Raw genomic sequence first — 14,889 nt, 5'->3', positions numbered from 1 at the left:
ATTACAGCTAGTAAATGATAAAACTAAAATTCCTAATACAATGCTCTTCTCACTATTTTGTAGCTATAACCAGAGCTATTTTTCAAGTAAATTAATTATACAGTTTATAAAATAGATTTTGGAAAGATTAAAGGGGGAGATTGGATTAGTTTAATAGAGGACCAAAGTGAGAGCTGATAATGGAGAAATAGGAAAAAAAGGGGGAGTGGGGTTGGAGGAGGTAGGGCCTATTTGGATATGGTATCTAAAGATCTTTATAAATGACATGCTATTGAGGCAATGGGGAATGCTGAGTGAAGAACCAGTGGTGACTCAAGTTTTGAAACACTGGTTAATTGTTCTTGGTGGTACCACCACAAGTAAAAAACACCAGAGGAAAAAAAGAAATGTAAAGGGGAATTGATGAATTTGGGTTTGTCTTGATTACTAAAATCATTTTCAGACACTGAAGGCCTTAGGCAAACGTAATTCCTTGAAAACATGCTATTAATGACTTGAAATAAAACTGAGTAATTATATTTTATTCTCAGCAACAGGGAATACAACAGACAGCCCCCCCTCAACAGACAGTGCAGTATTCACTTCCACAGACAACAACCTCCAGTGAGGCCACTACTGCACAGCCAGTGAGTCAGCCTCAGGCTTCACAGGTCTTGCCTCAAGTATCAGCTGGAAAACAGGTAAATAGTTCCTAAGAGTATGCTAAAGGGAATTCCATGTAACCTGTTCTTTCATGTAGATAGACTTCTACTTTCTCTAATGGTGAAATATCAAAGTTGTTTGTTTCTTTGCAAAAATGAAGTAAAAAATTGCTCCTTTTGTGCATATGCATTGTTTAATGTAAATGGATACAGACTGAGCAGTGACCATCTAAAAATATTTAACTTTTAGGTTTGACAAGAGTCTAAAATCATTTTGACAAGAATTAGAACTGATGGGTTAATAAATGTTACATTTTCTAGAGTTGTGTCAGCTATCTAATATTCCAGGGAATATGCTGTATTTTCATGTAGATTTATGCATTGTTTTATCCCTCATTGCCTAATGATAGTAAGTCATAAAAACCCCTTTTATGGAATGATTTCTTTTCTAAGGCATCCTTTCAGTCACTTGAAAAGTGCCCCATAGAAGGAATGCTCTTCTGAATTACCTTTTTCCCAACTTTAACACTGGGGCTTGTTGTGCTTGTATTTTGGCACAATATATTGTTTCTGTCATATTTTATTGCTCTGAGATACTATCAATTTTAAAATGCACCATTGTTTTATGTATCTCTAAGTACTGATACACCATTAATTGTAAGATATATCTCAGTTTCACAAATGTTAAAATGACAGAGTGCTGGAGAGGGATGATTACATCATAGAATCAGTGAACTACGGTAAATATACCTACTTTTATAGGCCTTTGTTACAGGCAATATTGATGAAATATAATTCCACTGGGAATAAAGAAATTCATTTGAATTTCGGTAACTATTGTAATAGCAGTCATAGATTTAGTGACTGCAAACCTGCCAGTGAATTATGGTATGGGAAATATATCTCAATTAATGCTATGAACAAAAAAGCCTTGCCTGTGGAAGGGTCCTCATTTTATTGTTGAAAAATGAAGCATTAGTAAACTTCTCTACAAAGACCTGGAACAGTAGCCAATCATCCTCTTTGTATCCTGCAATCCTTTCCCTATTTTTATGTGGCATATTAACTTACACTAATGTATCCAGGGTTTCTTCTTCTTGTTTTCTTTTTAAATTTTCATTCCTTTGAGCTAATACATAAATCTTGCTTTGGTGGCCTTGCTTTTTTTTTTTTTTTTAAATCTGTCTGTTTTGTTTTCTTTCCCTTCTCAGCTTCCAGTTTCCCAGCCAGTACCAAATCTTGCTTTGGTGGCCTTGCTTTTTTTTTTTTTTTTTAAATCTGTCTGTTTTGTTTTCTTTACCTTCTCAGCTTCCAGTTTCCCAGCCAGTACCAACTATCCAAGGCGAACCTCAGATCTCAGTTGCAACACAACCCTCAGTTGTTCCAGTCCATTCTGGTGCTCATTTCCTCCCTATGGGACAGCCACTCCCTACTTCCTTACTCCCTCAGTACTCTGTCTCTCAAATTCCTATATCAGCTCCTCATGTGTCTGCGGCTCAGACAGGTTTCTCAACCCTTCCCATCACAATTGCAGCTGGCATTAATCAGCCTCTGCTCACCTTGGCTTCATCGGCTACAGCATCTGTGATCCCAGGGGGATCAACTCTGGCTTCTAGTCAGCTTCCAACCCTTCTGCAGCCTGTGACTCAGCTGCCAAGTCAGGTTCACCCACAGCTTCTGCAGCCAGCAGTTCAGTCCATGGGACTACCAGCTAACCTTGGACAAGCTGCTGAGGTTCCACTTCCCTCTGGAGATGTTCTGTACCAGGTATTGTGTTACCTAGCAAAAAGGAGGGCACCAGAGGGTTTTGTTCTCATAGTAGACCATCAAGGACTTGAAAATATAGTAGTTGAATATCAGAATAACTAGCAATAACAGTAGTTGCTGATCTTTCCTAGAGAAACGAAAATAGTAAAATTCTGAGAAAGGATAGGGTGATGATGTGTAATGATTCATTTCCATTTTTCTGAAGATACCTCTTGGGAGAAAAATGGTTCATTTAAAACTCAGTGAAAGCTAATTAAATGCTAGATATGGCTACTAAGAGTACATCAGGCTACTTTTGTAATAAGAAGAATAAATAGAGTAGCTAACATGGTATCAATAAAAAGCTTCAGGGTTTGGATTTAGAAGATTAGCAGGTCATGATATGACTGGAATGACTGATACCTTGAAGAGCTTTTTCATTCTTCCACTTAAGATTGACTAGAAAGTATATATTTTTCGGGAAGGTATTAAGTCTATTCCTCCTATTTAAATAATCTCCAGGAGGAAGGGAAAAAAAACACAACAGCAACTTAAAGTACAGTTGTAGAATCCTGTCCCCTAAATTGAAATCAGAAATCTTTAAATTATTAGAAAAAGAGTGGGCTACTATTCTTTGCTATGTGCATTCTTTCTCTCTCTCTTTTCTTTTTTTCTTTCTTTTTTTTTTTTTTTGGCATGTCTTGCTGTTTTGCTAATTTGATGACCTGACCTGCACTAACTCACCTTCCTCATTTCTATCACAGGGCTTCCCACCTCGATTGCCACTGCAATATCCAGGAGATTCAAATATTGCTCCCTCTTCCAGCGTGGCTTCTGTTTGCATCCCTTCTACAGTCTTATCCCCTCCCATGCCTACAGAAGCATTAGCTACACCAGGTTACTTTCCTACAGTGGTGCAGCCTTATATGGAATCAAATCTTGTAGTTCCTGTGGGCAGTATAGGAGGACAGGTTCAAGTGTCCCAACCAGCAGTGAGTTTAGCACAAGCCCCCACTACATCCTCCCAGCAAGCAGCTCTGGAGGTAAATGGAATTTCTGCATGTTAACATCTAAAACATATATATGTAATGGGATAAAAATTACAGAGCAGAAACATAGGTTCCCTGGTTTAGAACTCATTTGGAGACTATTTCAAACTAACTTCTGAATGACTTTTTCTTACAGCAGAATGAAATGCCAATGTGGGGGCCTTGTTGCCACTGGTTGTTCTGTTGGGAAGTGAGTGTGCCTTGGAGAAGATTAACCCTATTAGCACTTCACTTCTCTAGCTAGTACTTTAGCCATTATTCTTCTCCTTTCACAAATTCTTGCCATTGGCAGTCGTAAAAATATCTTATCCTGCTGTGCTCCCAGTAATCATTTTTGCCCTGCTAGGAGAAAGATCTGAATCATCTTTGCACTTTACTCTGCCTGCCCTATTGCACACTTCTGGTAAGATGCTGGCTGCATGGCAAATTATAGTTTCTCACTATCTAGCAGCTATGTTGGCTGGTATCACACCATGCAGTCTATATCAGAGACTAGCTTTAGAAACTTCCTTTGGAATTTTAAGACCACTATCTCTAGATGCTGAATATTGAGAATTACTAGTAAATTTAGTGCTTCTAGGACTTAGGGGAGGGATAAGAAAAATAAAAAGAGTAGCTTTTTTGGGAATGGTGAATAGTAAATAAAATGTATTACTGCCAAGATTTGAATTATCCTTTCTATTCACAGAGTACTCAGGGAGTGTCTCAGGTTGCTCCTCCAGAGCCAGTTCCAATAACACAGCCACAACCTACCCAGCCTACCACTTTGGTCTCTTCTATAGACAGGTAAGTAAAATTCTCTGTCCTTGACTGGTAGTAAGATGATATGAAACTTAAAAATATCAAAACTTTAAGTCTCATATTGTAAACTGAACTCTTTTTTTGAAGTGCACATTCAGATGTTGCTTCAGGTATGAGTGATGGCAATGAGAATGTCCCATCATCCAGTGGAAGGCATGAAGGGAGAACTGCAAAACGGCATTATCGAAAATCTGTAAGAAGTCGATCTCGTCATGAAAAGACTTCTCGCCCAAAATTGAGAATTTTGAATGTAAGTATTGCTGATATGTGGGTTTCATATAGTTTATATTATGTGGATATTTCTAAGTCTCAGGTGTACTGATGAAATTTTAGGACTTTCTAATCACTCAAATGATAGTTAAATTCCATATTTCTATGATAAGACTCTATTTACCTTTTAGAAAAAGAACAGTTTTAGTTTACATTTCTTTCAAACTCTTCAGTGGAAGATGAGTATGTGTCTCAAAGGCTAATATTTTCTTTCTACCAGTTTAAGAGGCAGAGTACCAGTGCCAGGAATACCAGTGGTAACATCAGGCTTAAGTTCAAGTGATAATCTGCATTACTTTCTCAAATTCAGTAACAAAGGTGAATGTGGTTTTCCAAGATACGAAGTACCTTTTCTTTTTCTTTTTAGGTTTCAAATAAAGGAGACCGGGTAGTAGAATGTCAGTTAGAGACTCACAATCGGAAAATGGTTACATTCAAATTTGATTTAGATGGTGACAATCCTGAGGAGATAGCAACAATTATGGTATGTCTCCATTTGGAATTCCAGTTTTGCCTTAGTATTTGATCTAAGTAGCCACTGCCCTAGCCAAATATACAGTATTTTGTAATATATTTTTACATTTATTTCTATGTGAATATAACTAGTACACCAAGCCTGTGATTTAGGATGTTTTTGTATAGGACATACCTAACTAGTATTGAAGAACTTTAATATCAAGTAAATAATAATATAGGTGGTATGCAGATAGGGCAGAAGTCATGAAGTTGGTAATTGGATGACTTAAAGCTTGAGAAACATTGTACTAATCAGACTGACATCACATTTCTTTTACAGGTGAACAATGACTTCATTCTAGCAACAGAGAGAGAGTCTTTTGTGGATCAAGTGCGGGAAATTATTGAAAAAGCTGATGAAATGCTCAGTGAGGATGTCAGTGTGGAACCAGAAGGTGACCAGGGATTGGAGAGTCTACAGGGAAAGGATGACTATGGCTTTTCAGATTCTCAAGTAGGTTCAACATTCCCATAGTGAAGGTTTGTTTGTTTAACATATTACTGTAGTGCCAAGCAAAATATCCAGTGATCATATGTCTGAGATGATCAAACACTTGTGTTCTCTTTGCATGTGGCAATTTACCTAATTCAGATTGCATTGAGAATGAATTGAACTACTTTTGTTTTTTGTAGAAATTGGAAGGAGAGTTCAAACAACCACTTCCTGCATCTTCCATGACACAACAAATAGGTGAATGAATCTCTTTTCTTTCTGTGTTTGCTCTTACCTTTGACCGAAGTGTGCTAATAATGAAATCTTAAAGCTTCATGTCAGTGACAGTATATACAGTATAATAATAATGCAATCAAGTGGTCTGTTTCTTTTAAACTAGGCATTCCTACCAGTTCTTTAACTCAAGTTGTTCATTCTGCTGGAAGACGGTTTATAGTGAGTCCTGTGCCAGAAAGTCGATTACGAGAATCAAAGGTTTTCACCGGTGAAATATCAGATACAGGTAAGGAATTGCTTCTACCACATACTTCTATAAATTTTGTGGCATCTCTGCTATATTGGAAGCTAGGTCATCTAGCAGTAGTTCAAATAATGACACAGACAATAAAAGAGATTAGAAAATTGGGATTATAACTAACAGATAAACATATGAAGAAAGGAAATAAGTGATGAATAGAGAAGATTAAAGAAAAAGAGCCAAAGGGACAGCCATAACTAGATACGGTCCACGTAATAGATACTGTATAGATACAGTAATATGTATTTGCTTTTCCATTTAGTACTATTGCATATGCTTTGAGGTTACTTCATGGTTTTGTGTTTGTTTTCAGAAACAGATAATCGTATACCCTAACTTACTTTGATCTAACTACTTTGCTGTTTTAGAGCCTATCATTTCCTTGGGAGAGTTACTGTTTTTTAATATATTTTTATTGTTTTAAAAGAGGAAAGGAGAGGGAGAGATAGATACATCAATGATGAGAGAGAATCATTGATCGGCTGCCTCTTCATGCCCCACACTGGGGATCAAGCCTGCAACCTGGGCATGTGCCTTGACTTGGAATTGAACTGTGACCTAGTGGTTCATAGATCAATTGAGCCATGCCAGCAGGGCCCTTGGAAGAGTTTTTAAACCTTGTTGGTATGTGGCCTAGTTGGTAATCCAAAAATAGATTGCTAGGACATTCTTTTAAATCCACCCTTTAAAAATGGACTGATTCTGAATTTTTTCTTTTCCTTTGCAGTTGCTGCCTCTACGTCTCATGGTGCTGGAATGAATTTGTCTCACTCTGCTTCATCCCTTAGTCTACAGCAGGCCTTTTCTGAACTTAAAAATGCCCAGATGACAGAAGGACCCAATACAGCACCTCCCAACTTTAGTCAGACAGGACCAACATTTCCAGTAGTACCTCCTTCCATGGGTAGCATTGCTGGAGTCCCCACCACAGCAGCAACCACACTTTCAGTATCAGTCCCTGTAACTAGCTGCCCTCTTAATGACATTTCCACATCAGTCATTCAGTCTGAGATTACAGTGCCCACTGAAAAAGGGATTACCACCTGCACAAGTGTAACTTCAAGTGAACTCTGTATACCACCTGTGTCTGAAGAATCACCAGTGCTTTCCAGCATGGTTTCAGGCATCACTATACCTGCAGTTGTCTCAACATCAGCAACATCCCAGTCGGTTCTGGCTCCCACATCTGGGAGTGTTGTTTCTAGTATAGGTACTTTACCCTCTAGACCGGTTTCAACAACTTCAGCCTCTGCAGTGAGCAGTGCTGCTGCTCCAGGGGCTAATCCTCCACCTGCATTATCTCAGCCATCAGCAGGCAGTACTACTACAGGGGCAGCCACATTAACCTCAGTTTCTAACACCACTCCGTTCCCAAGCATAGCTTCACAGCCATCTCTTCAGCTTAGCAGCAGCACCTCTGCTCCTACACTAGCTGAGACAGTAGTGGTTAGTGCACACTCACTTGATAAAATATCTCATAGCAGTACAGCTGGATTGGCTTTGTCCCACTCTGCACCCTCCTCCTCCTCTTCCCCTGGAGCAGCAGTATCTAGTTCCATTTCTCAACCTGGTGGGGTGCATCCTTTGGTCATTCCCTCAGTTATAGCTTCTACTCCTGTCCTTGCCCAAGCAGCAGGACCTACTTCTACACCTTTATTACCCCAAATACCTACTATCCCACCTTTAGCACAGCCTGTTGCTAGTGTGCCTGCTGTACAGCAGACACTAATTCATAGTCAGCCTCAACCAGCTTTGCTTCCCAACCAGCCTCATACACACTGTCCTGAAATAGATGCTGATACACAGCCCAAAGCTCCTGGAATTGATGACATAAAGACTCTAGAGGAAAAGCTGCGATCTCTCTTTAGTGAACACAGCTCATCTGGAACTCAACATGCCTCTGTCTCATTGGAGACGTCACTAGTAGTAGAAACCAATGCCACACCAGGTATCCCAACGACTGCTGTTGCACCCAGCAAACTCATGACTTCAACTACAAGTACTTGCTTACCACCAACCAGTTTGCCACTAGGAACAACTGGTTTGCCTGTTATACCAGTGGTAACACCTGGGCAAGTTTCTACTTCGGTCAGCTATGTTTCAGCCCCAGTCAGCACTACACCAGGAGTGAAACCTGCAACTGCTCCGTCAAAGCTACCTTTAACTAAGGCTCCAGTAAGATTCTTGTTTTGAAATAATTAAATTAATATAACCACTCTTTTTCCTTCTAATATATGCATTTTTCTACTCAGCCTTGCAAATTACAAATGAAGTTATAAAAATGTCTGCCTAATAATAGGCACTTGGTATTTATTAAATAAATAGATTGAAGGTGATAGGGTATATGTACATTGAACATGAGAGATTTTTCCTTTTGAAATATGGCAGGATTTGGGGGTTATCTATACTGCACGATTTTCTAAGAATTATAATAATCAGGTAAAATTACAGGCATTTCTTCCTAATTGGTACAAATTGAAGGACTCTATCCCAAAAGACAGCTAAATGCTTCTACTGGCAATTATACATAGTAACAGAAGTTCATAATCTTTGTTTCAATGAGAATGAAGCAAATTATCTGCTTTGCTTAGATTCCACAGATGTATAATATGGGGTCAATAAAAAATTGGAAATTAATAATGTGATACAAAGGAGGAGAAAAGAATCTAATCTTAAGAATAAAATAACTAGAAGGTGTTTTCTAATTCTGCTATGGTGGGTTTCCTCTCATTCTGCCATCTTCAATCTCTGATCTTTTCCAAGTAATAAGGCTGTACTTTTTTTCTACTGTATTGTATGCATTGCCATTGATAGGAAATGCTTTTAACAGTAGTTAATATAGAGGTTTTACTCAGACAGAAAACAAATTGCTTGATAGTATTGGATTTCTGATGCCTTTTGTTATCAGGCCTGACCCTTGGTTACTTCTGAAATGTTTTTGTTTTCTCAGAAAAGTCTTGTTTTTGGAAAAGCCTGATTATACTGTACCACGGCAGTGGTTCAAAAATATCTGGACTGTGCCTCTCATGTCCACACAACCTTTGTTCCCTCTATTTTCCCTAGAGAATAACTTCTTGTTAAATTTTACTATTCATTTTATTGGTATGTCACAGTAATCCCTATAATAGTATCATGGTTACAATGTCCTTTATTTAAGTGTATAACCCAGGTGACAAGCATGCGTTAACTAGATACATGTTATTCTTATGCTTCTGCAATTTGAATTAGTTGATTTGTTCTCCAGTCTTTACATTTCAGTGTCTCATGGACTTGAATTTCCCTTCATTGTCTGTAGGTTGTGTCAGTGGGTTCTGAACTTCTAGCTGGTATTCCATCCAGTGAGCAGCTGCCACCTTTTCCAGGACCTTCACAAACTCAGGTGCCCCAAGACTTGGCATATTTCTTAATGTGCCCCTATTTTCTTTCACAAAGGGTATTTAAATTCTCCATTGTGGGATCATGGCTTCTGGCTTCTATTTGGTTTTGACTTAGTAACAGCTTTCTTTTAAAATAGTGTAGCTAATGACCCAAGCCCTATTTAAAGTAAGAAGCTTCATAGTTCTTTTATTTGTAATGTTGCTTCAAGTCATCCAGAAAACATTTAATATTAATATTTTTTCATATTTTACGAAGGAAGAAAATAGCAAAATTGATATTTTGCCAAACAAGTAAAATTCCTTCTCTCATTCGTAGAATAGTGGAATTGCATCTTAGGTATGAGATAATTTGCTCTAGATTTCATGGAAGTAAAAAATTACATGTATATAGAATTAACTTTGAAAGTTCCTTAGGAAAGGGTACCATACTAATAATTGATAATACCCTTTTTCTATGAGTTTAGTGCAACCATTTTTTTTCTTGAATTTGACATTTCTTTTAATGAACATTGAATTAAGTAATTGGCTTATATATAGATGGTTATAGGGTGATATTTCATGAAAAAGATATATCTTTAAATAGAAAAATCACTCAGCTCAGGTGAAATGAGATTCCTCATAGAGGAATTAAGACCAGTGATGTGAATGTGAGATTCCTATCTCACACTCAGTTCTACCCACTGGGTAGAATGGTGGTCAGAATTGCTTACAGTATTTAAATTCTTTCCTTTTCCACCCTACTCTACCACCCCACACATTTAGTTGAATTCCCATAGGAAGTACTCGTTATGCATCCATTGTAACCATGAAAAAACTTCTGTGTGGGTCAAGCCTAGTAAACATTGAAACTAAATTAGGAATTTATTTTAGAACTGTAAAAGAAAAACATAGTAAATTGCTAATTTGAAAAGCCTGAATTTGTCTTTACTTCTTTAATCCCAGATATATAGTAGCACATAATTTAATGAACTTACCATAATAAAGTTTTAACTCCAACAGAGAAACCACTTCATCAGCCACTAAGTTTTGAAAAAAATTGCATTGTGGAAGTCTGTAAATTGGGAGTTTCAAACCTATTTTCTTATTAGAAGCATGTATTTATAATTCTAAGAGAGCTGTAAGTGTGATGAGAAACAGCAATAAGACATGTGGAGGAGTAAGTAGATAGACCCTACATATAGACAGGGAATAGCATAAGTAAAAGCTATAGAAGAATAGGTTGCTGGAAGCCAAGAGAGATGGATGTTAAGAGACTGTGGCAAGAATAAAGTTTATGGCCTTGAGATGGATGGTAGTAAGACCTGGTTAATAGGATGGGATACTCAGACCTCCAGTTCCTCCTTTCTGTCTTTTATAGGGCAGGTATAAGTGTATAGATTATTAAGGATTTACAAAAAGAATAATATTACTTGATAGTGCCATCTTTTATTTGTAAGGCCAAGGTCTCAGAAAGATGTACCAAACTGAAAAAGAAAATAGGGAACATGTGATAACTCTTAATCTACCAATAGACCTTGATACATTTTTCAGAATGTATTTTAAGGAGAGGACAAATAGACAACTTTTTTATCACTTTCAGTAACATTAAACATAAAAGGTAAGAAAGAAAACTTAGAAACTGTAAAAACAAATGTAACATTTTTTTCTAAGAAACTGTAAAAACATAAATGCAACAGTTTCTCTAAAGTTTGAGGTTGACATAACATTTTGAGAGACTGGTAAATCATTCAAGCAGTACTAGTATATCTAAGTTGAACTTGATATATTGAGTTTCATATTCCGTGAATAGACACACATTATGTCATGTCAATCTAAAGCATAAAACAGTATGTCCTATATAAATGGTCTATACATAGGGATTCTGAATATGCCAAAGACCTATATTTATTGTGGTTGTTTTCATTCAATCCCAGCAACCTCTGGAAGATCTTGATGCTCAGTTGAGAAGAGCACTTAGTCCAGAGACTATTGCAGTAACATCTGCAGTTGGTGTAAGTTTTGAAAATCTTGATAAAATCTTCCCATAACCCTATGTATTATGTTCTTAGAACATAAACTGTAAATTTGACTATTGATACCTTTAACACCTATTTTGTCTTTGTTTGTTCAAGCCAGCAGAAATGAAACCGGTTAATGAAAAATTAACACTGACCCAGTAGTGTAACTGGAAAAGATTTTATTTGAAAAATACTTTTCTTTTTCTCTGGTTAGAATTATACCAAAGGTTTTGTATTTATGATTCAGAGGAGGTTATACTCTAATCCTTTCAGGCATGTGACATAATAGTGTTCTGATTAAAACTAGTTTTCTATGAATATTCAAGTTATACTCAAGTATACCATAGGAAAAATTAAGAAAGCCATGTAGAAGCGTTAAGACTCAATTTCTTCATTAAAATATGTCTTTCTTTACATTAGACCTATTTTTAGGCTGTTAAAAAAAAATTCCCTCAGACATAAGTTGTTTCTTCACATATGCTCTTTATAAGAGGAAAAGCAGCAGGCCAAATTTTAAGACTGACCAAAGCTAAAGATTTTTGTGGTATTTGTATCTGTGTTTTGCAGCCTGGGTCCATGGTGCCTCCAACAGCAGTTACAGAAGCAGGAGCTCAGCCTCAGAAGGATGGTGAGAAGCATCCTTCCTCTTATATTACCACTTTCAAACCTCCCTATAAATGATTACTATTTCAAAGACATATTCTTTTTTTTTTTTAGATAGTTTCTTAGCATAAAACCCTTTGTTATTAGTTAGGCCTAGGTTCTTGCTAAGAGATGAAAAAATTCAAGCACATATAAAAGTTAATTTACTGATAAATTTCTTGGCTTTTGTGACACTAAATATATAGAGATAAACTTGAGTAGCAAAGATTGTAGAAATACAAATTTAAGATTTCAATTAATCAGTTTAAACATTTTTATCTCTTTTTGGAGTCATTAAAATTGGCATGTTCATAAAATGTAATCTCTTTAGAAAGGCATACTTTCAACTTAATTTTGCAAAATTACCTATATCATCAATTTAAATATTTTATTAGGACTTTTATCACCCTGTGCTTAGTCATAAGTCTGTATCAATTACTGCTATTCTAAAGTTTTGTAGTGAATCTCTTTTCATTTAAAATCATCAGTCCCACAGAATCTAGGAAATTTAAAGGTTCTATTTTTTTGTTGCCTTTTCCTTCAGAATCAAGTTTAAAAGTGAAAATACTTAAATGTGAGCTATACTTATGCAATGTGATTTTTGTATACCACATGCTTAATATTAATTCCCTTTTTATAAAAATCTATTCTCAGTACCACCTGACATAAATGTACTTCCCTATATAAATATTTTTAAAATATATATTATATATATATAAATTTCAGAGAGAAGCGAGAGAGAGATAGAAACATTAATGATGAGAGAGAATCATTGATGGTTGTCTCCTGCATGACCCCTACTGGGGATCAAGCCCGCAACCTGGGCATGTGCCTTGACTGGGAATCGAACTATGACCTCCTGGTTCATAGGTCAATGCTCAACCACTGAGCCACACTGACTGGGCCCCCATATAACTATTAATAAGATTACCTAAGTGCTCTTACTTCTTACGTTTCCTTATCTTTCCTAAATGCTAAATTTTGCTTAAAACCTCTCAAAATATTTTCAAGGGAATTGATTCTCTTGTTTTAAAATGAATGACTCGAAAAATCACTGGAACAAATGATAAATTCTAGAAATGGACAAACTACAAGGGAAAGTAGAATATTAAAAAGGTGACCTTTCAAATCATAATGTGATGGGATATTTCAGTAAATGGTTTGGGACAATTGGACAGCCATCTGGAAAAAAAGCAAAGACCACTAGCCTTCCCGTGGTCCGCAAACTGTGGCTCTCGAGCCACATGCAGCTCTTTGGCCCCTTGAGTGTGGCTCTTCCACAAAATGCCACGTGCGGGCGCGCGTACAGTGCGATTGAAACTTCGTGGCCCATGCGCAGAAGTCGGTTTTCAGCCTGGACGAGTCTATTTTGAAGAAGTACTGTTGATATTTGACTCTGTTAACTAATGAGTTTGCCGACCACTGCTTAGACCAAAATAAATTCCAAATGGATCAAAGATAAAAAATGATACTAGCCCTAACCGGTTTGGCTCAGTGGATAGAGCGTCAGTCTGTGGACTGGAGGGTCCCGGGTTCGATTCCAGTCAAGGGCATGTACCTTGGTTGCGGGCACATCCCTGGTCGGGGGTGTGCAAGAGGCAGCTGATCGATGTTTCTCTCTCATCGATGTTTCTGGCTCCCTGTCCCTCTCCCTTTCACCTTGTAAAAAAATCAATAAAATATATATATATTTTTTTAAAATGATACTATACAAATGGTGCTGTAGGAAGACAAAGGAAAATTTTTCTTTTTTCTTAAATTTTAACTGTCTAGATCAGAGTCAGCAAACTTCTTCTGCAAAAAGGCTAGAAAGTAAATATATTAGTCTTTGCTAGCCATACAGTCTCTGTCACAACTACTCAAATCTATTGTAGCTCCTGAGCAACAGTAGACAATACATAAATGAATGAGTTTCACTGTGTTCCAATAAAATTTATTTACAAAAGCAAGCAGTGGGCTGAATTTGGTCCATGCATTGTAGCTTGCTGATCCCTCATACAGAGAAAGGTGTTGTGTTTAATACCCAGCCCAGAAGTGGTAATAGATTTTAGTTTTTCTGCTTGGAAAAAATCATGCCATTTAGTCCAAAGATAAATGAAAAACTGGGAAATGTATGCATGTGCATGTATTTATATCACAAAAAGGGCTACTTTGCTAATACTAAGAGTTCTATAAATTGAGCATAGACAAGGAATAAAAGATTAAGAAAAAAGAAACATAGGCATGAAAATACTTTATGATAACAGAAATGCAAAATAAAACCACAAGTGGTAGCACTTCTCATTTCTCATTGGTAAATTCAGAAGTTTAATAGCCACCATTGACTTGGTACAGTCTCTTTGGAGATAAATTTAGTTATGTCTATCGAAGTTTTAAATGGAAATGATTCAGCATTTTCATACCTAGATATTTATTCCACAGATCTATAAGAAAATATTTATTAGAGCATTTTTATAATAGCAAGAAATTTGAATAACTTAAATTTTTAGTAGAAGCTTGGTTAAAATGTAGTACATTTTTTTTTTAAATTATATCTACTTTTTGCATACATTCAGTACAACACTATGCAGCCATTAAAAATGAAACATCGATACAGAATGTTCTCTAAGTTATAACATTATATAAATTCGTGCACGAGTAAGGTCCCTAGGCCTGGCTGGCGATCCAATCAGGGCCTTCCTTCCAGCTGCCAGCCAGGGCCTCCCTTCCCCGGCTGCCAGCCAGGGCCTTCCTTTGTTCCACGCCACCCCCTGGTGGTCAGCGCACGTCATAGCAAGTGATCGAACTCCCGGTCTCCCTGTCGAACTCCCAAGGGGACACTTTGCATATTAGCCTTTTATATATATACTAGAGGCCCGGTGCACAAAAATTTGTGCACT

General features: G+C 37.0%; 1 protein-coding gene across 21 annotated transcripts in view; it reads left to right on the top strand.

Annotated features, from left to right (window-relative positions):
• The window catches only part of WNK1 (WNK lysine deficient protein kinase 1), a 146,040-nt gene that overhangs the window by 110,482 nt on the left and 20,669 nt on the right, over positions 1–14,889 (top strand). For 15 of the 21 annotated variants that reach the window (XM_005865941.2, XM_014539451.1, XM_005865932.2 and 12 more), the window contains 13 exons: positions 531–680; positions 1,950–2,408; positions 3,152–3,430; positions 4,125–4,222; positions 4,325–4,487; positions 4,875–4,991; positions 5,304–5,477; positions 5,657–5,714; positions 5,857–5,979; positions 6,722–8,169; positions 9,290–9,373; positions 11,285–11,362; positions 11,936–11,996. In XM_005865941.2, coding sequence (XP_005866003.1) covers positions 531–680; positions 1,950–2,408; positions 3,152–3,430; positions 4,125–4,222; positions 4,325–4,487; positions 4,875–4,991; positions 5,304–5,477; positions 5,657–5,714; positions 5,857–5,979; positions 6,722–8,169; positions 9,290–9,373; positions 11,285–11,362; positions 11,936–11,996 — 3,292 coding nt within the window. The remainder of the gene's footprint in view (positions 1–530; positions 681–1,949; positions 2,409–3,151; positions 3,431–4,124; positions 4,223–4,324; positions 4,488–4,874; positions 4,992–5,303; positions 5,478–5,656; positions 5,715–5,856; positions 5,980–6,721; positions 8,170–9,289; positions 9,374–11,284; positions 11,363–11,935; positions 11,997–14,889) is intronic. The other 6 variants (XM_005865938.2, XM_014539448.1, XM_014539447.1 and 3 more) reach the window with 3 other exon arrangements.

This window comes from Myotis brandtii, unplaced genomic scaffold (genome assembly GCF_000412655.1).
Source record: "Myotis brandtii unplaced genomic scaffold, ASM41265v1 scaffold216, whole genome shotgun sequence".
In the NCBI taxonomy this organism is placed as follows: Eukaryota; Metazoa; Chordata; class Mammalia; order Chiroptera; family Vespertilionidae; genus Myotis; species Myotis brandtii.
This window is presented reverse-complemented; position numbering and strand designations above follow the sequence as displayed.